General features: G+C 37.9%; 1 protein-coding gene across 2 annotated transcripts in view; it reads right to left on the bottom strand.

The window, feature by feature from the left end:
• Grid2 (glutamate receptor, ionotropic, delta 2) overlaps positions 1–27,500 on the bottom strand; it is a 1,448,316-nt gene that overhangs the window by 764,782 nt on the left and 656,034 nt on the right. For both annotated transcript variants that reach the window (NM_001370966.1, NM_008167.3), the window contains exon 4: positions 8,428–8,633. In NM_001370966.1, the coding sequence (NP_001357895.1) occupies positions 8,428–8,633 (206 nt within the window). The remainder of the gene's footprint in view (positions 1–8,427; positions 8,634–27,500) is intronic.

Genomic DNA, 27,500 nt, shown 5'->3' with positions numbered 1-27,500 from the left:
TTTTTGTATATGCTCACGTTCAGCATATCTATTGAGCTTGTCATGCCAACAATGAAGTATTATCTCATGAGTTATTGGGGTCCTAAAATTCTTTCACTTCTACATTTCTTCATGGTAGTATATAATACCTGCTAGTCCACACACTCTGTTTATCCTATGAAAAAGGTCACAAGCCTTAGAAAATATATAATAGCCATCATCATAACCTTTCCATTATTTCAGAGTTGTTACTGGGGGTAGAGGGCCTTAGATATTTTGAGAAAGTGTGTTACTAGAAAGCACAGATAACCCTAGATGTTATAATCCTCCTGCCTCGGGCTTCTCATGAGATCGACAAAGTTACCACCACATTAGGCCTGTGATGTGCAGGGATCAATCCTAAGGTTTCCTGAATGTAACCTAAACATCAGCCGACTGAGTTAGACACCACTGCCCCAAACACATCAACAGCACTAGTAAAGACTATGTTGCATTACTTCTCATCCACTGTACATCCTGAACTGTTAAATATGACAGAAAATGGAAATAGAATGACTGCCCTTATGAAATAATTTACAAGAAGACTAGGTGCGATGAACTCTGTGAATAAGACAGTGTCTAAAATATCAACTAACCTACTAGCTGAAGGAACTTTGGCTATTCTTACAAATGATGCTCACCTTAGATTCCATATCTGGAAAGAGTGGCCAAACACTGAATTTTCTGAATAGGCTTGTGGTAATGATGAAGTGTCCAAACATAAAACACAAAACAGTGTCCAGAATACAAGAAAAATATTTTGACTGTCAGTTCTTAGTCTGTCAACTACTTTGTGCTATTTAGAATTGACTCATTCTTGCTGATATTAGTTATATGTTCTTTCCTTGCCTCCTTCTCCTCTCTCTTCTTCTCCTTCTTCCCACTCTCTCTTTTCCAGACATACACACCAAACACACACACACACACACACACACACACACATGAATGATCGTTCTTACTTCCTTACTCACTTAACATTAAGAATCTTAAGCATACTGACCATCAGATGCCACGTGCATAGATGGCATGTTCAAAGATCACAAATTAGCATTCTCATTACATGCTCTTTTATAGAGTTAAATGCTAGTTGGAAGTAAATCAAACTCTGAAAAAAATTCATTTACAATGAACATAGTTTAAGAGTACAGTAACTTGGGAAGTGATCACTAGGTAAAGCATGACATAAAATGGAAACAGTCTACTTAATTGAGAGATTGAGAGGGACATTTTAAATGGCATCCCTGTTCCTTCTCACCCATGGGATAACAATGTTGCTGATCCAATTTTATAGGATTATTTTGAGGGTCATTCAAGGTATTATACAGTAATTTACAGTGTTGTGTCATTAAAATATAAACATACACTAAACATGTGTTCATAGGACCACTTTTGGTAAAGAGCAAAATCCCAAAACCCCTTCACAGGAGTTATACAGACAGTGGAGTATCCACACAGTAATTATTTGTGTCAATCAATAAGCATGAGGTTTTCTCACTTCATCGTAGCTGGATATCACACAGGTAATGTTGAACATAATGAAGAAATGCATGGAAGCAGGATGAACTGCACGCTGCCATTTATACCCAGCCTAAAACCAGGTTCAGGTGAATACACTGTAAAAGGTCAGCATGCCTGAGCAAGTTATAACCATGGGTGATAGGAAGGGGAAGGTGGGTACACTAGGTAGGTTCAGGTCTACCATCAAGATACTGGCTATATGGAAACCTGTTGAGCTTAAATTTACATTTTGTGCTGTTCTATTTACACATATCATTTAGAAAATGTAGAGCAGCTGTCTGCCAACATGATATTCTCAGACTTTCCTGCTATGGATATCTTTTGATAAAATTATTATGAAATGTTCTCTCAAAGATATGATTATAGTAGATTTATCTTTAAAGCTTTAATTTAACATCACTAAATAATCTCCTTTTGTAAAAACTGAGTTATTTAAATAGTTTTTAAATAACTATTATAGAAATTCGAGTGAGTGAAGAGTCTTTTTATGACTAGAGATCTTTTTACATCTATTGGACAAGTTACCTTCATTTGTTTCTTAACCTTCCCTGGGGCTTATTTCTAGAAAGGTGCTTATACATTTGAAGAAAGAACTATTCCTTTTTATTATTTGGCAAATCAAAATTCTTCCATGACTTAGATATAATACAATAAAATGAAAACTATCTTATAAAGTAGGTTTGAGGAATAAGTGTTATTATCTTTATTGTAGAGTAAAAGAACTTTCTGTAATAGTAGGGTCCATGTCTGAAATTCTGACAAAGAAAAATCCAAATTGAAAATGATAGCCATTGTCACAACCATAATAAGTCTTTCTGCTTCTATAGTACTGAATCTTTTAGACAAGGTTTTTATGGCTTGAACTTTACTATGTAAATTTATCTCAACCTCATAGCCATTTTCCTGCCTCAGACTCACCAGTTCTGGGATTATAGGTATGGACCCCATCATATTTGAGTTTTAATATTTCTAATGAAACTGAAAACAAAAGACCTCCGGTCAAAACATCTTACTTTATGTAGCCAATATTTGTTATTTATACCCAGATTTTTTCTCAAAAAGTAATCAGTAAAACCATTATCCCTATAAAAATATTTGATCTTGAAATATTATGTCAGTCCATATGTAGATGTAAATCAAGCCATATGACTGCTAGTGTCCCGACATATTCATTTCAAGGACACTTGTAGGCACACATAGACGATGATTTGTTTGGACATTATAGCAGGTAGATTTGCTGAGCTGCACAAAGCTGCAGTCTTTGTTACAGCTTTGAAGCGCCTGAATGAGAGGTGGAGTATGAACTGCAGACGTTTAAGTGTCTAAAACTTCAAAGGAAGTATGACTAACTCAATGACACACAATTGCTCCAGGGACGGGGGAGGGGGAAAAAGGCAGAAAACTCAATTCATATGCCTATTATTTCCCATACCAATTAAAGGACAATGGTAAGTGAACAATCTCTTTTCTAAAACTCATCTTGCAAGAAAAATACTTTCAAGTTAGAATTTCTCCTGAACACTTGTATAACTTCCACGCCAGCTTCGACTGCACTGCAGCAGAGAGGCTAGAATCCTTGCTGGTCTCCAAGCACAGGCCATCAACTCATTTTTCTCTCCCAGTCTTAGGTGCTTACTGGTTCTCTGCCCTGCACCTAATCTTTATTTCCTCCACCATTCCAATCACCCCAATGCATTGAAACCTTTCCAACTGCATTTGCGTTTCTATCTATCATGTGCTAAGTATTTTTAGAAATTATTCTCTTTAATGATTATTGAATATATAATTATTACATATTAATATATACTAATAATATTATTAACATACCATTATTATTTATTATAATAAATGATATTAGTATTAGCAATATAAATTAGTATATACTATAATGATACTAGTATATAGCATATTAATATTAATAGTTTGAATTTTATTATTTATTTTGTTTTGTTTTTTGTTTTTGTTTTTCGAGACAGGGTTTCTCTGTATAGCCCAGGCTTTCCTGGAACTCAGAAATCTGCTTGCCTCTGCCTCCCAAGTGCTGGATTAAAGTCGTGCTCCACCACCGCCCAGCTGAATTTTATTATTGAGACAGCATCTCACTATGTAGTTATGGCTGAGCTGGGACTCCACAAGATCTGCTTGCCTTTGTCTCCTATTCACTAGTATTTAAGGTATGAACGTTGGCCAAAAAATGGCTTTTAAAGTCCTTTTTATTTATATAAGTTTAAATCTCTGGAAATCTTAAAAATTATGCCATTTTGGAATATCCAACTGTAGAAGAACAATCATACCCCCTAATCCTATGAAAATGTATGGTCTGGAGAGGTATATAAGACAGAGACTCTAAGAGGGAAATGAGGCCATGAGCAAAACCTTTGAAATAAATGGCTAACTGTGAAACACATAGGAAACAGCACTGCTGGAGAAGCCAGAAACTGAAGCTGGGGTAGAGATAAGATCAGAACGAGCCATGGCTGTAGATGGAGAACTCTGTGCCATGTGCCAGACAGATGTCCTCAGATTTATACAAGCCACCTAAGCAGAGGATACAAAGTATTGTACAGTGGGACTAAGTGAGACTACAGAAGCTTTCTGTCACTCTAGTCCATGCATCCTCCTAAGGCCTTGGAACATTGACTCATGTGTTAGTGACTCTTTTATTATTTGTAAGTAATGGAAACACAGGGCCTCTTTGCTCTAAGCTCTGAGGTTACATGTCCACCTAAAACACTTTGTCTAATATATATACATATATATTAGACAAACTGTTTGAATTATGTATAAATTATATATGTAATTTATATATATGAATTAAATATATACATATAAAATTATATATATGAATTAAACACACACACATATATATCTATATGTGTGTGTATATATATATATATATATAATTCATTAATCTTAACTCATTGCAAATGATACCACAATTCAAATGTAAACCTAGCTATTCTCCTGAGGAAGCACTGAAATGTCCTCTTGAGTTTAGGGACACTATTCTCTGTCCTGGAGTAAAACACACACACACACACACATATTTACAAACACAAACACACATATGCAAGCACACACATGCAAGCACACACATGCATGAGCACACACAAGCACTTAGTAGGCTGTTGATAGAATGATTATTTAGAGTTGAGAGCAGAATATGAATAAGTAAAGTTTTGACTTTAAATAAGAACAGGAGCTTTGAAAAGACAACTTCTGTAGCTTAAGTGTTGATTTTGGAATTACAATTCTTGTGAGTAAGAAAATGTGCAAACACATAATCAGTGAATAATAAAAACTAAATATATACACTGCTATTTGTAAAAGTCCCTGAGAGTAACATTTGTGCGTGTATGTGTGTGTGTGTGTGTGTGCTCACATACAAATGATATATATGGCTCAGAAGTTAAAAACATATACTGCTCTTCCAGAGAACCAAAGTTTGATGCTGGGCATCCATGACAGGTGATTCAGAATAACTTGGAACTGTAGTTTTCAGTGGTTAGACTTTTCTGCCTCCTGTGGACATCTGTACTCACATGTACAAACATACAGAGACATACATGCATAAAGATAATTTTTAAAGATAGCACAAGTGAACTTTCTGGGAGTGATTTCAAACCACCAGTTGTGGTGTAATTCCTTTAAAGTGAAGACAAAACATGTCGTACATACCCTTGGCAACATTTCCAGGAAAAAATAATGTCTTAGCTGTTCAACCTGAGTGCTCGAGCCTCCGAGTACCATGGGCCAATGCTGGTGAAGTTCTCAATTACAGAACATTTAATATGGGCATTTATAACTAGCCAAATTACCCATTTTTAATTAAAAGCAAACATTTTGAAGTTTTATTTTTATTTATTTTTCTGTATACATGCTTTGTTTGCTTTTGCATGTGATCATCCTATGCTTGCTTGGTGTCCAATGAGCCAGAAGAGACTCCTAGAGCAGGAGCTAAGGAAGACTGTGGGTGCTAGGAACTGAACCTGCGACTTCTGCAAGAACAGCAAGTGCTAGTAACCATGTGATTATCCCTCCACAGCAAGAACAATATCCTTTGAAAAATAAAACTAATAAAAGCTATGTAGCACATGCCTGTTTTTGACTCTGTTGCCTAACTTCAGATTTCTTTCCCCTAACTGAGCAGCCTTGTCTAGCCTCAATATAAGAAGATGCAACCAGTCCGATAACAACTTGATATATTAAGCTTGGTTTATATCCATGGGAGAGATGCAGAAGACAGGAGACTCTTCTTTTCAGTATGAAAACCCTCAGGCAAGCGTTATCATTGACCTAGGTTTCACACACATGTTTCCACAATCTGAATTGTGATTTGCTCTATATTTCAGGTGTGATGAATTGGTCATTGTTCAGAATTCCTGTGGAGACTTTGGAATCTGTGTCTATCCTAGTCCATTGCCAGGTTAGTTCTTCCTTAACTGTAACTTAAAAAAATATATTTAGTCCTAAACCCACCCTCTCCACTGAATATTATTTTTGAATATACTCTGAAGGCATAGCTTTTGAAAGTGGAATTAACTGTCTTTAACATTTATATGTTCAGGTCAGGTTCTCCCCCCAAGTATCAGCTCACTCTCAGAGCTCATGAAAGAAAACTCCTGAGTACAGCTGGCTGAGAAAAAGGCAGAACCAACCAGGTAGGCTATAGAGTGCACAGTGAGCTCAGGTGACAATGGATTAGCCTGGATTTTCCTTACAACCCCTTCACTGCTGTTCAGGTTGACTATGGGATAAACATGTAAACAAGGCAGTGTTGGTATTGAAAAGATATATCTGTAGTAGTCGAAAGAGAAGTCTCAAAGGAAAAATCATGAGCCTAGGTATCGAGTTTATGAACAAGAGAGAAAGCAATAGATTATTACAGGAATTTAAGTTTCACAGTTAAAAACAGGGATCAAAGTAAGATAAACACTCAAAACAAAGTGTGGTGTTGAAACTGATTGTCGGCAGTACAGCAGGGTCAACTCCTTTAACTAATTCTGAACAGACTCCATTTACCTAACAGCAATGCTAGGTTTCTGGTCTGGCATAGTTTCTCTACTAAGGGTCAGAAATTCTGGGCCCTAGAAGGGCATTGTTCCTTCTTCACTCATCCCTTCTACGTCCCCTGTTCATTGTTTGTTATCTGAGGACAATATAAAGTGTTGTATCTTGGTGTTTGTTCGTTTGTTTGTTTGTTTGTTTTAACAATACATTTTGGTTTCTTCTATTCGTCACATAGCTTAGAAAACATATTCACAAATTTCTTTACTAAAGGACTCAGGGGAATATGCAAAACACACCAATTCACCCCCCTGCCTCCTCAGAGCTCTGCTCTATCTCCCACAGTTTTACTTTAGTCTATGGTGCTCCTGATGCATAGACTGTCCTGTACTTGCCTGATGCCATGTCCTGTAATAAGCAACCCAAAGAACATCTCCTTCAGGACCCTGCTCAAGATAAGCTCTGACAACACTCACACAATCACATTCCAGTCCTGCAATAAGGAGGAAAGTGGTTCTCACTTCCCAAGGCAGTGTGTAAATGCACGTGACGTGCAATGATTGCCCTTCATAAACTGTGATGTTCAGCCTCCCTGGGGCCTAGAGCTCACAGAATGACACTGTGAGACAAACACACCTCACTTGCTCTAAGGTCTTATTCTGGAATATTTTCTCACAGATATGAACAAATCATGAAACAGAAGGTGGACTATTTAATATGATATCCTTTCTTGTTACAGAAAAGTCTAGGCTTTCACGGTGAATTAGTCATTTGCTAAACTCAAGATCAAAGTTCTCTTTTCCTTAAATTCACATGACAAAATCTATATTAAAACTCAACTGGTATTAATTGTCTAGTTCTTAGTGATTTGTATTCTTTTTCAAAATCCTAGTATCAAAGGACACCTTCTAAGTTGGAATTTTATGCAGAATTTCAGGAGTCATTGGAATGAAGGTAGAAAAATGAGAGGAAGAAATTCATCAGTTTAGCCCACAAAGCTTAAAAGAGTATCAGAAAGTATGTAATGAAATAAGCAATTCTATCATTCAATGAAATTAAATACTTAACTACGGTAAAAGAGACTAGGATAAAATTAAACACTTAACTTTTAGGCCATGTTCCAAAAAAAAAAAAAAAAAAAAAAAGAAAAAGAAAAAGAAAAAGAAAAAGCCAGAATCTTTCACAAATCAATCACAAACATTTTAGGGTGCAGCAAGGCCATCTGAATCCCTGTATTCTCACTGGTACTTTTACTAAGTTTTCTTGCATCTAGGCAAGGTAGCAGATATAACTAACATTTTGCGGACGTGGTGTCACATCACGCTGTGTGGCCATCCCTTTACAGAGTTTCAATTAGTCTTTGTTGTTTGTCTTAGTACAGATTCCTAGAGCAGAAGTGTTTCCTGGAATCTATTTGCCTTGGCCCTCAGAGTCTGATTCTAGTGACTCTTCAGAAACCTAATTTTAGCTCTCAGCAACAACATCAACAACACAAAGAGATAAGCTACACACTTGTGAATCCACTCTTGAGTTTGCTAGATTCATTCAGGTCAACAGCACTTTGAAACTCATAAGGTTTCTGAAAGTTGTCTTGGCCATGTGCCTAAATATACACAAGTACAGGCATTCCTAGTAATTAGCTGGCCAATATGGGGTAAATGAGATGAGCAAGCAATTCACTCTGCCTCCTTCATTAGTGTTAATGAGAGTTGTGCAGCTAATCCTCTCTTTATTTAGTTTTCATATCCTTGATGGAGTCCATTCCAAAGTTTGTTTGTTTGTTTGTTTGTTTTTGTTTTTTTTGTTTTTGTTTTTGTTTTTGTTTTTGTTTTTTGTTTTTTGTTTTTTGTTTTTGTATTTTGCCCCATCCAGGATAGTGCTTACCTCACTTATGAAGGATTTGGCTGTGGCAGGATTCATGACAAGGATGGCTCTTCTAAGAGTGTCTCGATAGCGATTCAACTCCTCTATCCTCATGGTGTCAAAGAGTGTGGTGATCATTTTGTTGATGTTGTTTTCCACCTTTTGAAGGGCAACATCCATTCCCTGCTGGGATACTTTGTCCAAAAATTCCTGGATTCCACGGATATCTAGGATTATTACAACACAGAAGAAAAAAGTCCTTTTACTTTTTAGCAGTTTATTGTTCAACAGACATTATTTTCTCAGATTCATTTATGATCTGGCTTAATTAAATCCTTTATATGTAAAACCATTGGAATTATTCCAAAAGGATTTATTTCTATCCACTTATCATTCTAAAGTATTTAAATAGTGGGAAAAGTTGGTACACATGATAAAGAGGGATGGAAAAGCAGGTTCATTTCTAAAAAGCAGTGCTACTTTCTAAGTATTAAAGAAGAAAAAACTGAAACAATCTAGACTAATTCTTTCTGTTAACTGCTTTGGTATTGGATCTGTGGGATTTCATGGTGAAAATGAGGTACATCTATGATTCAATTTCAGCCTAGCTCATAAATGATTTTAAGGTTACCTCTTCAGACAGGGAAGTGTTACAGTAGCACTGGAGGCTCATTAAGGGAAAGGTATTTCATCCTGATAAAAGGAAAGGAATCTATCTTTGGGCTGAGTAGAAACCTCATACTCCAAGCTACACACAAGGTAATTCAGTTGCTCTACTTATTCTCTCCGTTTAGAGACCGCCCTAAGGAAGGGAGCTTCACCTATTGCCATCAGAAGGAGAGGAGTAGAATAATAATCACCCAAATGAGATAATGTAGTTTCCTTCCAGCCCCTGTGTATGGCACAGTAAGGGCTGCCAGGACTCAGTTCCATCATTCCAAACCCTTCAGCTTTAGAAGGTATAACTTCATTTTCTTCCCCTCTGCCTTTTTCTTAAGTGTACTTTCCCTGGTACTTTTGTGGCTCCCTCCCTTTGCCATGTACCTGTTTGCAGAATCTCCATGCATAACACAAAGTCCCAGCTTTATCTGTCTCTCCTTTCTACAGCCTTACTCTGTGCAAACACAGGTTTACAGCTTTACCACCCCAGAGTTTTTCTCTTAAACACTAATAATATCTTCTTTGTGCTTCAAAAACAGACAAAATACACCCCACTATATTCTCTCCAATTTCTTATATCATGGAAATTTATTTCATTTATCATAGTCCAGTCACAAAATGTATTGCTATCATTACTATGAAGAAATTATGTTAGATCAATTAGAAGGGGAATAATAAAAATAGTGACATTTAAAAAGTGAAATATCATTAATGACAGATGAATTTGAAACACATTTCTAAAGAGTTAACATCATCACTAAATTGGCATTCATCGTATAAATAGAATATTTTGAGATGTTTCTAAGAGTTTCAAGTCACTCAGTGCTTACTTTAAACAAACTTCATGGGGGCTGAAGAACTGGAGGGTCCCAGACACCAGGGAATGGAGAGGCTCCCAGGACCCAACAGGGCTGACTTTAACTGAAAGGCACATGCAGCAAAGGGGAGATAGAACCTTGAGAGGCCTCCAGTAGATAGGCACAGCTCCTAGTTGAGGGATGGGACCACCCACCCATCTCAAAATTTCTAGCCCAGAAATGTTTGTGTCCAAAGGAAAGACGGGGGAGTGGGGAGTATCAGAGACAGAAGGAAGGGACATCAGAGAATCATCACCCCGCATGGGGATACATCCTGTCTGCAGACACCACCTCTTCCCCCTTTTATTGTTGCCAAGAGGCACTTGCTGACTAGAAACTGGAGAGGTTGCTTCTTGGAAGCTTCTGTCTGTAACTGAATAATGCAGATGTGGATGCTTGAAGAAAACTATCAGGCTGAGCTCTAGGACCCTGGACCCAGGTGGGGGAGCTGGCATAAGGGGCTGGAGGAGCTTAGAGGGATTGCAACCTCATAGAAAGGACTATATCAGCTGGTCAGAACACCCAGTGCTCCCAGGGAATAGACCACCAACCAAGGAGTGTGCAGGGAGGGATCCATGGCTCCAGATACATATGTAGCAGAGGATGTCCTATTAGTGGGAGGAGAGGCCCTTGGTCCTGTGGAGGTTTGTGTTCCAGCATAGGGGATGATTTAGAAATAGGGCGGGGGAGGCACTCTCATAGGGGGAAAGGTAAGGGGGAGAGGGCAGAAGTGGGATGAGGGGTTTGTGGAGGGGTAACCTGGAAGTGGGAGATCAATTGAGATGTAAACAAATGGAATGATTAGTAAAAAGAAAGAAAGAAAGAAAGAAAGAAAGAAAGAAAGAAAGAAAGAAAGGTAGAAAGGTAAAGAAAATGAAAAGAAAAAGAAAAGAAAAGACAAGAAAGAAAGATATAATTCTGAGTACCTAAGAGAAGATATTTTTTTCAGGATTAAGAGGGTAGCATCACGCACATAAACAAACAAAAATTAAACTATGATGCAAGATTTTGAATGTATGGTGGCCTTCAAGATTCATCAAATCAAATTCAAATATGAAAGTTTTTAAAAAGTAGTCAAATAAAAGGTTCGAGACTCATTTCATGTTTTAAATAAGGGAAATAAAATACAATATCAAAAATAATTATCAATAGTTAAATATAAGAGCTTAAATATGAACAAATGCCCAACATTGGTATAATTCTGTTTTCTGCCATATTGGATGCTTACAATAGATGTCTAAACTAATAAATATGACTGAAAACTCTACCTAGCCAAAGAAATGTCAGTATATATTATTTATTTTTACTAGTTCACAAATTATATTTTTTTACATTTTTCCTATGGTATGAAAAATTTAAAGCTTAAATAATTGGTTAAGAATCAGAAATGAGGGAGTTAATACCAATGGTCTTTATATCAAAATTTCTAAATTTATGTGATTGCATGTATGCAAAATTTGCCTCTCAAATGATATAATTAATTTGAATAAAGTAGGTAAGCCCATAGGACAAGAAAAAAATAGCTCCAAATATAGAAACTGGTATTTAAACACAATAAAAATGTATATTTGCAAAGGTACAAAATAATTTTTTAAATTTATGCTTTTACTATTGACTTTTTAAAAAAACAAAAAACTTTACCTTAGTGATATGTTCATCTCTGTGATAACTCGCTCTTTATACATTATACCTTCCAGTATGCATTCCTAACTATATTTTAAGCCTCAGCCATCAGCATTAAAATGATTAAAAGGATAAAAGGCTCAGTGGGCACAGCATAGCAAGAGGCAAAGGGCAAGATTAATGGAGGCCAAATTGCCAAGTCTGAAAGCATCTACTAGTTCAACAGCAACAGTGGACTAAGCAGAGTTAACTCTAATGTGGCAAGGCAGACACAGGTCTCAATGTGATATCAGGATTATGGATGTTAGGGATCCTCAAAACTTTCATGTCAATCACAGTCACTTGAAAGAGTTAAAAAAATCAAAAGCCTGGGCACATCTCAGAACCCAGAACATAATTTTGATCTTGAATTGTAAGGTTTTATTTTATTTTTTGTTTGAATTGCTTACAAGTTCACATAAATAAAACACAATGCCAAAAGTACACAGAAAAGCATGGGAGATTTTTCCATATGATACAGAGTCTGAAATTTGATTCTAAAAGTACAATTTTGGTTCACCTTCACTCTTTCACTTGGAAAAAAAAAGTCATTTAAAAAATATTCAGCCAGGTGTGTTGGGGTACCCAGGACTTGCTGTGGTGGGAGAAATGTGTTCTGATGATGGCAAAGTATATTGACTTCTGTTGCTTATTGTCTTGTACTTGCCTCTGGACATCTGTTTATCTCCGGTGTTACCTGGCTTGAGTATCTCTGTCTGGAGCCTGCCTCCTGTGTCCCTGGGTTTCTGCAGGTCTCCTGTGAGACCTGTGGCCTTGGCTAGAGCAGATCTCCTGGGAGGCCTTCAGACTGTGGGGGCTTCAGAGGGGCATGCACACTGATGATCTGTTGTCCTCGGTGCAACAGCGCTCTTGGGAGGCCTTCAGACTCTGGGGTCTTACAGTGCAGACCACAAGGAAGGTGGAGTTTGAGGGAAGGGGATGGGTCCTGAGTCTGCTGGGCTCCTTGGGGGTCCCAGCTGCTGAGGTTATTTGAGAGGCTCTCTTACCTAGAGACTGTGAGGCCTCGTCTGTCCTCACTGGGAGAAGACTAAACCTCCAGAGACTTGAGGACCCAGGGCGTGAGGAGGCCTGATGGGGGTGGGGCATCCTCTTGAAGATTGGGTGGGGGTAGGTGAGAAGAAGAATGGAACGAGGAGCTGCAGGAGGTCAGACCAGAAAGGGGGCAATGCCTGGACTGTAAATGTAATTATATATATAATTACATGCATAATTATATATATATGTATATATATGTTTTTAAATATTGAAGAAAAGGAACATATAATGTTTAGTTAAATAGTGGATTCAGTGTTTTAAAGTAAGAGGATAACAGTAAAGATACTCTCTACAATGAGGCAGCTAACAAACACAAGACACAAAATATGTTTGGAAGGAATCAACACATGAAACTACAGTGTATGGAGAGGCCAGTATTAGCCACATCAAGTAGTTGAAGTTTCTTTGCAAAACTGGACCTTATACAGCTCCCCAAAGAGTGAGGTCGCAGTGATCCAGAGAAGAGATGGAGAGAAGAGGATAGCTTGGGAGTGCAGAAGGATGTTTGCACAGGAAGAGCCCATTATTTCAAGAACCAACAGGACTCCTGGGCAGCTGCTGCCTGAGGCCAAGTTGTCAGAGAACTCTACCTGGAGGCAGGATTCAGTTGTCACAGACAGAGCCTCTGATTTTATTTCCAATAAAAATGTATTTTATTGAAATTTTCGTTAGAGGACAGACTTAAGTGGGAGATAAGCTGTCTATGGAGAAGGAAATGCAGCATACACCTGCTATGTAGATGCTATGGTGCAAATTGAGCTTTAAGTGATTTATTACATATTTTAAAAATGCATATACAATTTTAAAAGATTTATTTATTTTATATACACTCTCATTCTCTTCAGACATACCAGAAGAGTACATTTTATTACAGATGATTGTGAGCCACCATGTGGTTGCTGGGAATTGAACTCAGGACCTCTGGAAGAGAAGTCGGTACTCTTAACCACTGAGCCATCTCTCCAGCACTGCATATGTTATTTTTAGGTTTTATTTTTGATCATAAGGTAAGTAGCTCTTCACACTGCTGCTGGGTCAGAACAGAATTCATGACCTCAGAATTTTGGATGTGACTCCACAAATATGGACTTACAAATGCAGATTTATAAAATTATGTGAAAAATTTGCTTAATATGTATGTGAAGAAATAGGTATTGTATAAGAATCTTCAAAGATCAAATTAGCAAATGTGTGTGTGTGTGTGTGTGTGTGTGTGTGTGTGTGTGTGTGTGTGAGAATGTGAGAGAGGTGGTAGGAGGAGAATATGAGGGGGATATAATGAATGAATTTTTGACTGTTAAAAGACTACTGCTCTGCTCTCCATTAAACAACATTGCCTGAAATTTATTGATGACTCGCCACTCAAAAGAGTACTCAACCTGTTGCGCGCGCTCAACTGGCCAGGAAGAACGATGCCGCTACAGGATCCTTCTGCACACGTTTATTCAGTCCTGTCTCTTCTTTCTCCATATATCTCCCTTGTTTATATCTCCCTTGTTTTTATATCTCCCTGTTTATATCTCCCTTGTTTATATCTCCCTTGTTTTTATATCTCCCCCGAACCCTGGGCCTCTCACTCTTTTATACTCTCTCTCATCCACACACCGCAGGCCACGCCCCCTCACCAGTCACGAGGCTTCAGCTAATCAGGGCAGCAGGGGCAAATCTCCACCAAATTGGATTCACCTGTATCCTGGTACACCTGCGCAGCACTCAAGATGTTTGTGTCTTATATGAGGAAGTCAGGTGCAAGTCATATGACTTAGCTGCAGTCCCTGGCGCCTTTGGGACTGCCGCCACATCCGCTCTCCACAATTCCCCCTTTTTTCTTTTTTGGCAGAGAGAATGTCTGTAGATAGCCCCTCGCAACCATGCCCCTTACCCGTCCTTGGGTGACAAACAGCATTGGTTTGATCCCTGTCTTAGGTTGGTGACATGCCCAGGAAGTCTTATCACTGACTACCTCTCTATTATGCCAAGCCACTCCTGGGGAGATTGTGTTTTGCTTGTGGCAGGTGCATCAAAAGGCCAGGATGTTGATTAATCTATGGCCAGATCTTAATTGCTGCAAGCAAGCCTCATGGGTGAAGGTAGAGGTCTGATCCCCAGTGTGCAAGCATAGGGGCCCTACACAAAACCATCCCTTAGGCTCATCACCCAGAGAGGTCTTGGCCAGCTCCCGTGTCGTTTTTCCTGGGGGAAGGTAACTAGGACACTGACCCTTCATGCAATCAGACGTGCCTTCCACAGGATGCCAACAGCAAGCTATCCTCTGTGCAGTGCTTAGCCTCGCACCCCACGGCATAATGCAGCATAATTTCTTTTAGAGCGGCAAACCGAATCTGAGGAGATTGTCCAGCCTCCACTGCAGCAAAAGCCTATGCTACCATGGCGAAAGTGCGGGCCGCACACTCTGCACCTAACACATGTGCCAAACACAAAACACACACACACTATAACAAGCATACATCCCAGGGCTCTCATCACCGCTCATCTTCCCTGAAGCAAGGGATAGATAGCCAGAGGGGCTATTTCTTTAAGGGGAATTCAGGGATCAAAAAGCGTGGAAAAATTTGAATGTCATGTCGAGCTGGTATCGGCTTCTGGAATACCGAAAGGATCTCCCATCTCTGCTCCATCGTTTGTGCTTGTGGGATCATCCACCACATCCACAAGGGCAACTGGATCAGGAGCCTCATTCTTGCAGCGTCTCACCAATCTCTCTGGCACCCAAAGAGGTTCCGTCTGGTCCTGTGGAAACACACAAACAGACCCTCCCGCCCACGTCAACACCTGATCTACTCGATCCCCAGGGGGGATGGACACAATACCTCGTGGTGATGAGACCATAACCTCAATCACCTGTGTGACCATCTGGGGAGTCAATATGAGAGTCAAGTTTTCACTAACTTCCCCTCTGTTAGGCAATGATTTCCGTGCCCTTATGGCAATCTGATTTACCTGCTTAAACACCTGCACTGGATATCCTGACTGTTGTTGTGCAAATCGACCTTGATCAAGCAGCATATCTCTATCCCATGCAAATTCAGCTTGATCAGTGAAAATAGGACATCCCAGCAAGGAGAATCTATCCTCTTTCCAGACCTCCGGACAGAAGGTCTGCCCATAGATGGCTGACGAGGAGGCATAGGGAGGGGGAGCAAAAGCTAATTCGCCTTCCTCCTCCGCCTCAGCTCTTTTATTTTGTCCTTTCTGTCCACCTGATAACACTGTGTCTCCTTTCTTTTTCCTTTTTCTTTTTAAGCCCTTCTCTTCCGACATACTTTCTTGTTGCTCTATAAGGATTTTCTGACCTGTCTTGACTGCCTCTCGATTCAAACAGTAACAGAGTCCATATATCAGAACAAACAAGACCAAAACTATCAGACCTACCCACAAAGGGTCAATGGGAGAAAAAAGCATAACTACACAGCGAGGATCTATTGATCACTACACTGAGGTTATCATAGTTCCTTAATCTGTCCTGAAACCAGGAACCTTATCTTGTCCCAAAACCGTGAACCTACCTTGTGCCTGCTTCCTGGCAACTTTATATTCGCCTCTATTTTATCCGAGGTCCTTCCCAAACTCCTGGGTTACTTTGTGCCTACTTCCTGGCAACTTTATGCTCACCTCTATTTTATCCGAGGTCCTTCCCAAACTCCTGGGGTCGCAAGTTTCACTCACCGTGAACTTACCCTGCCAGCAACCACTGACTGCTGAAAGTTCTGAACTCAGTGGGGGAGTCGGTTCCCCGTACGGGCCACCAATTGTCGCGCCCGCTCTCGACCAGCAAGAACGACGCGACCACCAGTCCTTCTAACAGCAGTTTATTCAGTCTTCATCTTTCTTCTTTCTCTTCATCAGTACCGTTCCCAGCTGAAGAGTTCTGAATCCACGCCGGATCCTTCTCAACAGTCTGTTTTACGGGAACCTTTATCAACCCCTTCTTCCCCGTTATGCAGTTCTGAATCCTCCATGTAGCAGGGGCTCTTCGCTCTTGCCTGAAGATGTTTCTTTTCCCGGGTTTTCAGCACCAACTGTTGCGCGCGCTCAACTGGCCAGGAAGAACGATGCCGCTACAGGATCCTTCTGCACACGTTTATTCAGTCCTGTCTCTTCTTTCTCCATATATCTCCCTTGTTTATATCTCCCTTGTTTTTATATCTCCCTGTTTATATCTCCCTTGTTTATATCTCCCTTGTTTTTATATCTCCCCCGAACCCTGGGCCTCTCACTCTTTTATACTCTCTCTCATCCACACACCGCAGGCCACGCCCCCTCACCAGTCACGAGGCTTCAGCTAATCAGGGCAGCAGGGGCAAATCTCCACCAAATTGGATTCACCTGTATCCTGGTACACCTGCGCAGCACTCAAGATGTTTGTGTCTTATATGAGGAAGTCAGGTGCAAGTCATATGACTTAGCTGCAGTCCCTGGCGCCTTTGGGACTGCCGCCACATCCGCTCCCCACATCAACCCAAGGCAGATTTCTGTTATAGAAGAACCAAGCAGTAAGTGTTTTCCTCGTTTGAGGGTGATACAGCTTATCATGAGCAGCAAGTGGTACGTGTGAGAAGAGAAGGATCCAAATCATGCTATTAGCAGTTGTGTATAAAAGATTCATTAAAAGAAAGAGTAGGCCTTTGGGTTTGTTAATTAAACATGAACGCAATCAACCATCCCAATTATTCCCCCACATTATCTTCATTCTGACTTCATTAGTCATTGAGCTAAGTTCCAAAAGTTACAGAAATAAAAGCACATGGTTTCCGACCTCAAGAAGCTGCTAGACTGATTGCACTTGTCAGTTGGGGCTATTTATTGATAACGGAATGCGTCCCAGCTGCTATTAGCCCTACTTACCCGATAAATACATAACAGCAAGTGTTAGACAGCTCATCAACTGAGTTATTAGACATAAGACTATGGGCAAAGACAATTTCCCTTAGGTACCACAAAGGGACCTGTGGTCAGCAGAAGAGCTATCTCTTCTCCTGGGTACCCACATCCTAAGCCTTGTACTCTGTAGATAAGGTAAATCACATTCCTAAGAGGGATCAAGCCTGAAGGTGTTACTATGGCAGGAAATCCAGTGAAATCAAAATAGAAAGAAAAACTCTCTAACTTGGGTGAGTCCAGTATAATTGTGAGGACTATAAATTAGAAGAGAAAGGCAAAGGAGAAGAGACAAAGAGAGGTGAAAGTTTGGAAAAGGCAATGTGGAAGATTGATCTGAGGAAGAAGTGAAGGAAGGAAGCCATCTTTGGCAACTGCACAAGGAAGAGAAATGGTGTCTTTCCATGCTTTGACTGTCCCTTTGATTTATGACCCCTACCTGACCTGATGCCATGAAAGTCGACATCCTTTGACCCTCCAAACGTGTGATGTCCTCTGGTGCCAGCAACAGAAATCAATACAAATCAAAATGATTAAAATTAATGTTTACAGAATTTAATTACAGTATCATCTGGAAAAACTTCTTGGACTCTGAAGTCTCATGCTACTCCCGTGAACTCTGAAATTCTCAAGATACAGTAAGCCCATGATGGTCATTCAGAGAACAGTCTAGGAAATAGAATTTCAATTTCTGTCACAGACTTGAGAGAACCATAGAGAATGCAGATCCTTCCTTCTCCTAGTAAACATGAGTAGCCCACGTGTTCTGCAGCATTTGCTGGCTGTCAGAACTTAGCCAGCTGACCTGCTTCCCTTAGGGAGTGTAGACAGCACTGTTCTCAGATGACTATGACAGTGGTTAAGGAGTTCATAGTTCATTGTGTCACTTTCCTCTCATCCATGGAGTCCAAAGCTCTAGGTTTAATTTTCAGGCAGAAAATGACCTTTTAAATCACTTCTATTCAATGTTCCTTTTATTCTTTCAGGAAACAATGTCTATGAGTAGGGACAATGCACTGAATTCGAGGTCAGGAAAACAGGCTGGGGTCAGTAAGTTGCTTCTACATAGCTCTCTTCACTTTGAATCGCTTTTATAATTGATGTCTTCAATTTTCATTTTCTCAGTTTCTGCTGTCTTCACAGAGCAAAAGGCCATTCTTTTTATTTATGAAATAACCTCTTCTTCATCCTTTATTTTCTCATGTGTCCACCCATCTATACTTGACTCCTGATGATCCTATGTGCATAGGCTAGTCAGCCTGAGTCCTTGGGTCTTAGGAAACAACTGAAATTTGAATAAAGCTATAATGTAAATGAATTGCTTTTCTTGTATATTGAGTTGTCATGAGGTAGTTTTAATATTATAAGAGTCGGAAGATCTGGTCAGACAAGTGAATCAGGAAGGTAGTTTGGTCCCTAAACTTAACAAACCCCACCAGTCAACTACAAATTAAACAAGGAAGAAGGGGGTTAGAAAAAGAGGAAGAAGCAGAAGAAAGGGAACTTTAACTTTTAATTCTGAGTGTTTGACCCATTAGATACACACATGCAAACACCACACACACACACATACACACACACACACACACACACACACACACACACACACAAACACAGAGAGAGAGAGAGACAGAGACAGAGACAGAGACAGAGACAGAGATATACACAGATAATTTGGTGATGAGGAACACATGGTTGACTCCTGTCTTTGAGGTGCTTCAAGTATACAGACAGAACAAATAGAAATTTAAATCATAAATTACTTGATTGTGCCTGATGAAGGCAATGTAATAGAGCAGCAGAAGTCTCAGGGAAGTATGAACCTGCATATGCAAGGAATCCACAGTATTATTTTATTCCACCCAAGTACTGCTTTTTCTGATAAAGATGAGCTTGGCTGTGACTAAAATATGAAGGTAGTTATTTAAGCATCAGATTTCAGTGTGATGCACATTTCAGTTATCAAAGATTTTAGTAACCTCAGTCCAAAATTCTGCTTTTATGTTTATGTTTTATATGGAAATATTAAAGATAGAAAAACTTCTTAATAGGAATGACAGAGTGATTTATCACAGTGGTTCTTAACCTATGGGTTACCTAAAACCATCCGAAAACACAAACATGTACATACATTATGTGTGGGGCACCTGTTGTGTAGAAATAAAAGGGTGGGAGAGATGACCTGCGACCTGTCAGAGCTCCAGGGCGGGTTCTGTGGGGCTCCACAGATCTTCCTCAGGGTGGCCAAGCAACTCCTTTTATAGTGGGCTGGGCTACCTTGTTGTTGCCAGGTAAATGTGGGGAGGAGCATACTTGGCTATTGCCAGATAACTGGAGGTGGAGTCCAGACAGCCTACATGACTGATGGCCACAGAATTATGGAGCTGGGTCCTCATGTCAGGAGTCTATGTCTGGAAGCATGGCAAATGGGCCTTCCATCCCTTGCAGATTAATCTGTTGGGTCTCCGGGGTTGAACCTAGCTCGACTAGAAAACAGGCTGCCTTTCGTAGTCCCAAAATTATGACTCATAATAGTAGGAAAATTACAGTTATGAAGTAGCAGCAAAAATAATTTTATGGTTGGGGTCTCCATAATATGAGGTACTGTAGTAAAGAGTCACATTATTAGATAGGTTGAAAACCACTGATTTGTCATGTACCTATGTATCTATCTTTTTATCTATTACTTATCTAACATCTATTTATTAATCATCTATTTATCTATGTACCTATCATCGTCTATTGATGGATTTATCTTCTATTAATCATCTATCTATCATCTTTCATCCATCTATACATCTATCTAAGATTTATCTACGAATCTATAAATCTGTCAATTCACCCACCATCTATCTACTAATTATCCCTTCTATCTGTCATCTATTCTATCTACCTATCATCTATCTATCTATCATCTATCTATCTATACCTATCTATCTTTTATCTTTCAAGCAAACGTTCTGAGCACATCCAGGTATTATAGCCCATTTCTGCAATCCCAGCACACGGAAGACACTCTCAAATTCAACGCTAGCCTGTACAAGGGCATCAGAAACTGACCACTACAAACTATATAGAAAGACTGCTTCAAAAATCTAAATAAAATAAATCAACAAAATCAACTTCAGAGTTTAATTCTTTATGGACTATTAATTTTTCTGACCCCCAAATTATGTTTCCTCTTTAGTCAATCTTCCCCTCTAATCCTCTAAGATGTAATGGATAATTGGAGGCCATGTTTCATTTTGCCAAATCTTGTAAAATGATTACATTATCAACTATAAAGTAGAATTAATCTTAATCTTCCTACCCAAAGTAGTTTACATTAAAATAGACTAGTTCCATCAAATCTGGAATTTAATGTTAATTTATGTTTCTAAAGGAACTCTAAGAAGAAACTACAAATATGAGAGAATAAAACACAGAATTTAAGCGAAATATGTGATCCACTTTGGTGGAACCTATACCAGCCATTTGTATCAAATTAGATCACTTTCTTGATAGTATTGACCTATTGTATGCCAATCACTGTCAAAGGTATCTGGAAAAGAATGATGAGAAAATCAAATCAGCTCTTGGGAAGTGTGGTCTATTCCATCTGATAATAGCACTGAACCTATTACAGATTTAGAAATATTGCAGTATTGTTCTTTTCAAAGTAAACTGACAATTTAGCTGAATATAGTCACTATCTGTAAACAAAATAAAAGTTTATAGTCTCATCTTTGTATTCAGACATCATCTCTAAATATTGCATAATATAAGAAAAGAGATTTGTAAAATTTCACATTCAATTTTCCTCTATTCATCATTTCCTCCTTTGGGAAGGTTAAGACATTTAATCATTCTGATCACTTAATGCATTGAAGACTTCAATTTGAGCAGGACGACTTCAGCATGGCACTGGCTAAGCATGGCATTTCTGAAATTATGACCGCATGTTAAGCTTTAAAATTAAATTGTAGGACCTTGTGACTTTCTTCTCCCACTTTCTCATTTTACAAATTGAAACACAGCTTAGTGCTGAATATATGAGATCTATCATAAGCCAGAACAGAATTTTTCCAATATTTGGATAGCAAAGTATGCTCTCTGTGTCTACTTCCTGGGGGAGGGGCGAACGAGGCTTTTAACCATCAAGCAATTTTCAAAGTTTTGTTTTAAAAGAACTCTTGACTCAGAAAAAAAATCATTGAAGTCATGTAGTACTTTTTGGTATTTTAGGAATCTGGTATATACTTAAAAAGTGAAGATAATAATGACATGCTGCACTGGGCTTTGACAGTACTGTGTTTGGCAATTATGATGCAGCATTAAGAGTTTACTTTTGACAGAAGCTTGTCATTTGGGCATAAGCATACCATCTTTTACTATGGAAACCATCTTTACAGTAAAGCTGAGAAAGATTTTTAAAACACAGTCACTGGTGTATAAATCCTGAATAGGATAATATATATATATATATATATATATATATATATATATATATATTACTTATTTGATATAATAAATACTAATGCAAAGGAAATGCTTCAATAAACTCCTTGGATTAATTACATGCTTATTGTTGCAGACCGGAGCAAATGAGGGAACTGAAGGCTGGAAAGCAGCCAGTGACTAATAAACAGCTTTCAGGCTGTCGAGAGAGAATGTCAAGATTATTATAGTTATCAGACATTTGAAAGCATCCTTGGAGCGATTATAAACATTTGCAATCAATTAAAAGCAAGTGTCCATCTTGTGGGCCCTGACTAAATCTACACCAGTGCGACACTACATGGAATAAAGATCACGACTCAGGGATGTGTTAGTGAGGACTCTTCCCTAGTCTTCATTTCAAAATGAAAGAGTGCTTATATACCCCAGCCACCTGACTGTGAGCCGAACCTTAATTTGCATTATTAAATAAATGATTTTAATATGCAGAGGAGCATGCAGGTAACAGACTTGGGACTTCCTGAAGTGGAAATTGTTCTGTACAAAGAAGTGCAAGATAATCTGATCATTCGATTTAATTTGACCATCTCCATACTACTTCATTTTCTTGACACTTCATGAAGATTTGACTCCAATTTTCAGAATGATTAAGCAGTTATGGTAAAGATTTATATAAATGGAACCAACCTAGTGGTTCACAATCAGATGACTGGATAACAAAAATGCAGTAAACCTATAAAAATGTAACAATCTTTAGCCTCAGGGAAAAATAAAATCACAAAATTTGCAGGAAAATGGATGAACTTAGATTCCATATTATTAAGGGAGGTACATAATCTTAGAAAGGAAAAAAAATCACAAATTACACTTCAAATGTGGATGCTAGCTGTGTGTGTGTGTGTGTGTGTGTGTGTGTGTGTCTGTGTAACAGAGCAATGTCTTGGTGGTTAAGAGTACTTGTTGCAGTACAGAGTACCCAGGTTCAGGTTATAGTATCTACATGATAGCTCACAAACATCTGTAGCTACAATTCTAGGGATTCAACTTTTATGGTGACTAATCATATGGGTGTATATATCATGCTGGCAAACATTCATAAACATATAAATAAATAAATAAATAAATAAATAAATAAATCTAAAAATAGCTAATGAAAAATGCTTCTATATGCATACATATGCATTTATAAATAAAGAGAGAAAAGGAAATATGTGCGTACAGGAACAGTATAACATATAGAAAGCAGAGCTAGAAACGGTGAATATTGGCTGTTGAGGAAGGACTCAGATGAAAGCAAGTCATGACTACTTGAGTCATGAAAAGGATACAAAGCCAATTGTTAATTGATTTAGTTTCAGTTCCCATACATTTTTTGGTTTTAGTTTTTCAGTTTTTGGTGGTAGATATAGGCATAAAAATATATTTCACAAAGAAAGAGTAAAATCCAATGTGAAGGCGCATAGCTTCAGACCATCGTCTGTTCTAACAGTATAGAAGTTAACTGAGATGTATGGGTCTGGCTAATCTTGCTGTATGAATAGTTATTTGTATGTTCTTTATAATAACACATTAAAGAATAAAAATTAAAGTGAAGAAAAGATTTGAAATATTAAAATATGTTAAAAAATAAATTTCTCATTTAATTTGAAAACTACAGTGAGCTAAGCAGTCCTTTTTCAAGCCTTTTTCATATGTTATCCTATTTAATTATTTAAAACTATATTTTTAATACAAGCTATCCATAGAATTTCCGTTTCAAAATTTATTTTAAATAATTTTATAAGAAAAATAAATCAAAGTATTAAGCATGACTTAATATTGTTGTACATCGATTTTTTATTTTGTATTTTAATAAATTTCATGTTTTCCCATCTCCCAACTCCTATCTGTTTCCTAACCCTAGCTCTACCTCTATACCCACCCACCTTTTCCCTTCCTTCCTTCCTTTCCTTCCTTCCTTCCTTCTTTCCTTCCTTCCTTCCTTCCTTCCTTCCTTCCTTCCTTCCTTCCTTCCTTCCCTCCTTCCTCTCCTTCTTTCCTTCCTTCCTTCATTTCTCCTTTCTTTCTTTCTTTCTTTCTTTCTTTCTTTCTTTCTTTCTTTCTTTCTTTCCTTCCTTCCTTCCTTCCTTCCTTCCTTCCTTCATTCCTTCCTTCATTTCTACTTTCTTTCTTTCTTTCTTTCTTTCTTTCTTTCTTTCTTTCTTTTTTCCTTCCTTCCTTCCTTCCTTCCTTCCTTCCTTCCTTCCTTCCTCTCCTTCCTTCCTTCCTTCCTTCCTTCATTTCTTCTTTCTTCTTTCTTTCTTCTTTCTTTCTTTCTTTCTTTCTTTCTTCTTTCTTTCTTTTTTTCTCTCTTTCTTTCATTTTTAAAAAACAAACAACATAAAGGAACAAACTCACAGTCACACAGAACAACCACTCTTTATAATACTCCAAATTGGAAATCAAATATATTCTCAAAATGCCAGTAAGAGAAAAAAATGTTCAAGCAAAGCAATAAGAAATTAAAAGGTCTACAAAAATAGCATTGAGTTTGTTTTGTCGTGGCCATGTATTCCAGAGTATGAGACCTCCCCAGAAGGTGAGAGTCCATTGAAGAAAACTAGATTTTTCTTTGCAAGAGAAGACCAATTGTAGAGAGCTTTTTGACTAGGGGTGCAAGAATATGGTGTTCACAACGTTTGAAGTTTTAAATTAAGTTTGCACTTTATTGCATATAAGCTAATTATTCATTGCCATGAATATTAAAATGGAAAACACAATTTTTAGATATTCTAACACAGGAAATTCATAATAGCTCTGGCTGCAATTTTATAAAAAATTTCCAACAAAATCCAGGTTCATACACGTCAATGAATTTCCAATCCCTCTTCCCAGATATAGGTGTCTCTTGTGAGACTATGCCGGGGCCTAGCAAACACATAATTGGATGCTCACAGTCAGCTATTGGATGGATCACAGGACCCCCCAATGGAGGAGCTAGAGAAAATACCCAAGGAGCTAAAGGGATTTGCAACCCTATAGGTGGAACAACATTATGAACTAACCAGTATCCCGGAGCTCTTGTCTCTAGCTGCATATGTATCAGAAGATGGCCTAGTCGGCCATCACTGGAAAGAGAGGCCCATTGGACTTGCAAATTTTATATGCCCCAGTACAGGGGAACGCCAGGGCCAAAAAGTGGGAGTGGGTGGGTAGGGGAGGGGGGAGGATATAGGGGACTTTTGGGATAGCATTGGAAATGTAAATGAGGAAAATACCTAATAAAAATATTTTTTAAAAAAAGAAAGTAGAAAGTACTTTCTCTTCTTCTTTACTACTGGTCTCCCAGGAGACAAAGCTCCCTGACATATCCTCTTCTTCACTAATAACTGACTATTTTGGAATTTTGTCAGCCTCTGAGGGATGATCAGAAGAATTAGACACTGCCATCACATCCTTTTAAACTCATAATCTTTGCCCCATTTTGTTTGTTTGTTTGTTTTGTTTTGTTTTGTTTTTTGGCTTATTTAACAATTTGAAATCTGACAAGCATGTGTTTAAAATATCGAACAGCTGTCTAATCGTCAAGCAATTGATGGATCTTTCCTCTAATCTGGATCTTCCTCGAACTTCTGATAATGTTAGTGTTTCATGGGAGTTAGGATCCTCTCTCTGGTCTGTGACAATGGTTATTGTATTTAAACAGTTGTTACTGATAATGATTGGCTAGGTTTTTTTTTTTTTTTTTTTTTTTTTACCCTAATTACTGTTCTGTTTTCCTGGTTCTAAAAACCATCAAATCTTCCTAATTAAAATGTGGTATGATTTTCATTTAAGCTATTATAAATATATATGAAATATCTATGCTTAAAGTCAAGTGTCTCTTTAATTAATTAAAATGATTGTATAAAATCAGTAGTAAACTTGTCTTTTTTTATTTTTGAATTTTTGTCTTTTAACTTATAAGGAATTAATTTTATCCTATTACTTTAGTGTCAAATACAACAGTGCCCAAAGGCAGGAATAATGGAGAGACCACTTATGATTGTATCTGGGCTTCTTAACTTATTTTGACGTTGTTTGGAATTGCCTTACTTCATGTTTCTATAAAAAAAAAAAAAAAAAAAAAAAACTACTAGTACTAACATGTAGCTTAGAAGGTGCCTATGAGGATTTCATGAAATCATGCATACATTTGAAGAATTTAGCAAAGTGGCTAGATGTAGCAAATATTCTCAACTGAGAGCCTTTGTTATTCTATTCTTGGCTCTTGAGAATATTAAATGATATAATATAAAATACTTATTATAGTTCCTGGCAAGCAAAAATGAGCAATTTTAAATATTTCAGTTGCTACGATCAGATCCTATTTTTCTCTATTGAAGTGCCCACTTCTCATATATGCTGCCTTCCAAGACATCCTCTAACCTTAGTAACCAGGATCAAAGTCTACCCAGAGAGCCTGTTCATCACTGCTGCCAAAAGTAAAGTCCTCATTACACTACACCAACATTCAATCACTGAAAACTGAACTCGCCGTTTCCTCTTACAAGAGACCTATAAACAACTTCTGTCTTTATATTGACTAGAAAGTTTTTAATAATTGAAGGTAAACATATATTCTGAAACATATATTTTAACTCCTACTTGGTAATATGCTAAGCAGAGCTGGGTATTTCACACATTGCACATTGTGAAAACCTCAGAAACACAGTCTCCTTTTCAAGCCCTTTGGAAAATAAATGCTGAAATTTTCAAACCTTTTTGATCCATTTACATAGAATCTATGATATGGAATTTTCTTTGTTGATTACCTTTAAACATAATTTCACACTTCAGAAGAAACACATATCATGAATCAACTAGATAGAGAAGCCTGAAACACATACTATGCTTTTTTCTATAAAAGATATATATTTAATATGCATATATTAAAATAATATATATTTATCATCTATCTATATACATATATAGATACAGATACAGAGATAGATATATACACACATTATTCTAAGCAACTCCACCTAAATAACTATGGCCCTTGGCATGCTGCCTGATTTCATTCACTACTGATTCTTAATCCATTCATTAATAGAAGCAATTTCTGATAATCAAGAAATTCTAGTACACTTAGAATGATGTTTCCGATTACTACCCTCTTCTGTGTACAAAGTCACTGGAAGCTTACTGTTTATCTTGAACCCCAGCATATTTTTTTACTAACAGGATTTATTGTAAGCATTAAAAGAAAAATTCTTTTATTAAATATTGTTTAATACTGGAAATAATCTTGAAGTTAGTAGCTGGGCCATTTTTCATGACTCTATGTAAGTCAAAAGCAAGTTTATCAATGGAGTAGAGGGAATGCCATTTTGATTCTTAAACAAACCCTATGTTTAAACGGAAATAGATTGGTGCAGTTATAGCACCTTATGCACCCAAGGCATTACAGAAGAACAGAGAACCTCAATTGTTAGATGACTGTGACTATGTGCTGAGCAGATACTTGCAGAACAGCATTCAGCTCATCAATAATGTGTCTTT

Source organism: Mus musculus, chromosome 6 (genome assembly GCF_000001635.26).
Source record: "Mus musculus strain C57BL/6J chromosome 6, GRCm38.p6 C57BL/6J".
NCBI lineage: Eukaryota > Metazoa > Chordata > Mammalia > Rodentia > Muridae > Mus > Mus musculus.
Note: the sequence above shows the minus strand (reverse complement) of the source record. Positions and strands in the feature narration are given on the sequence as shown.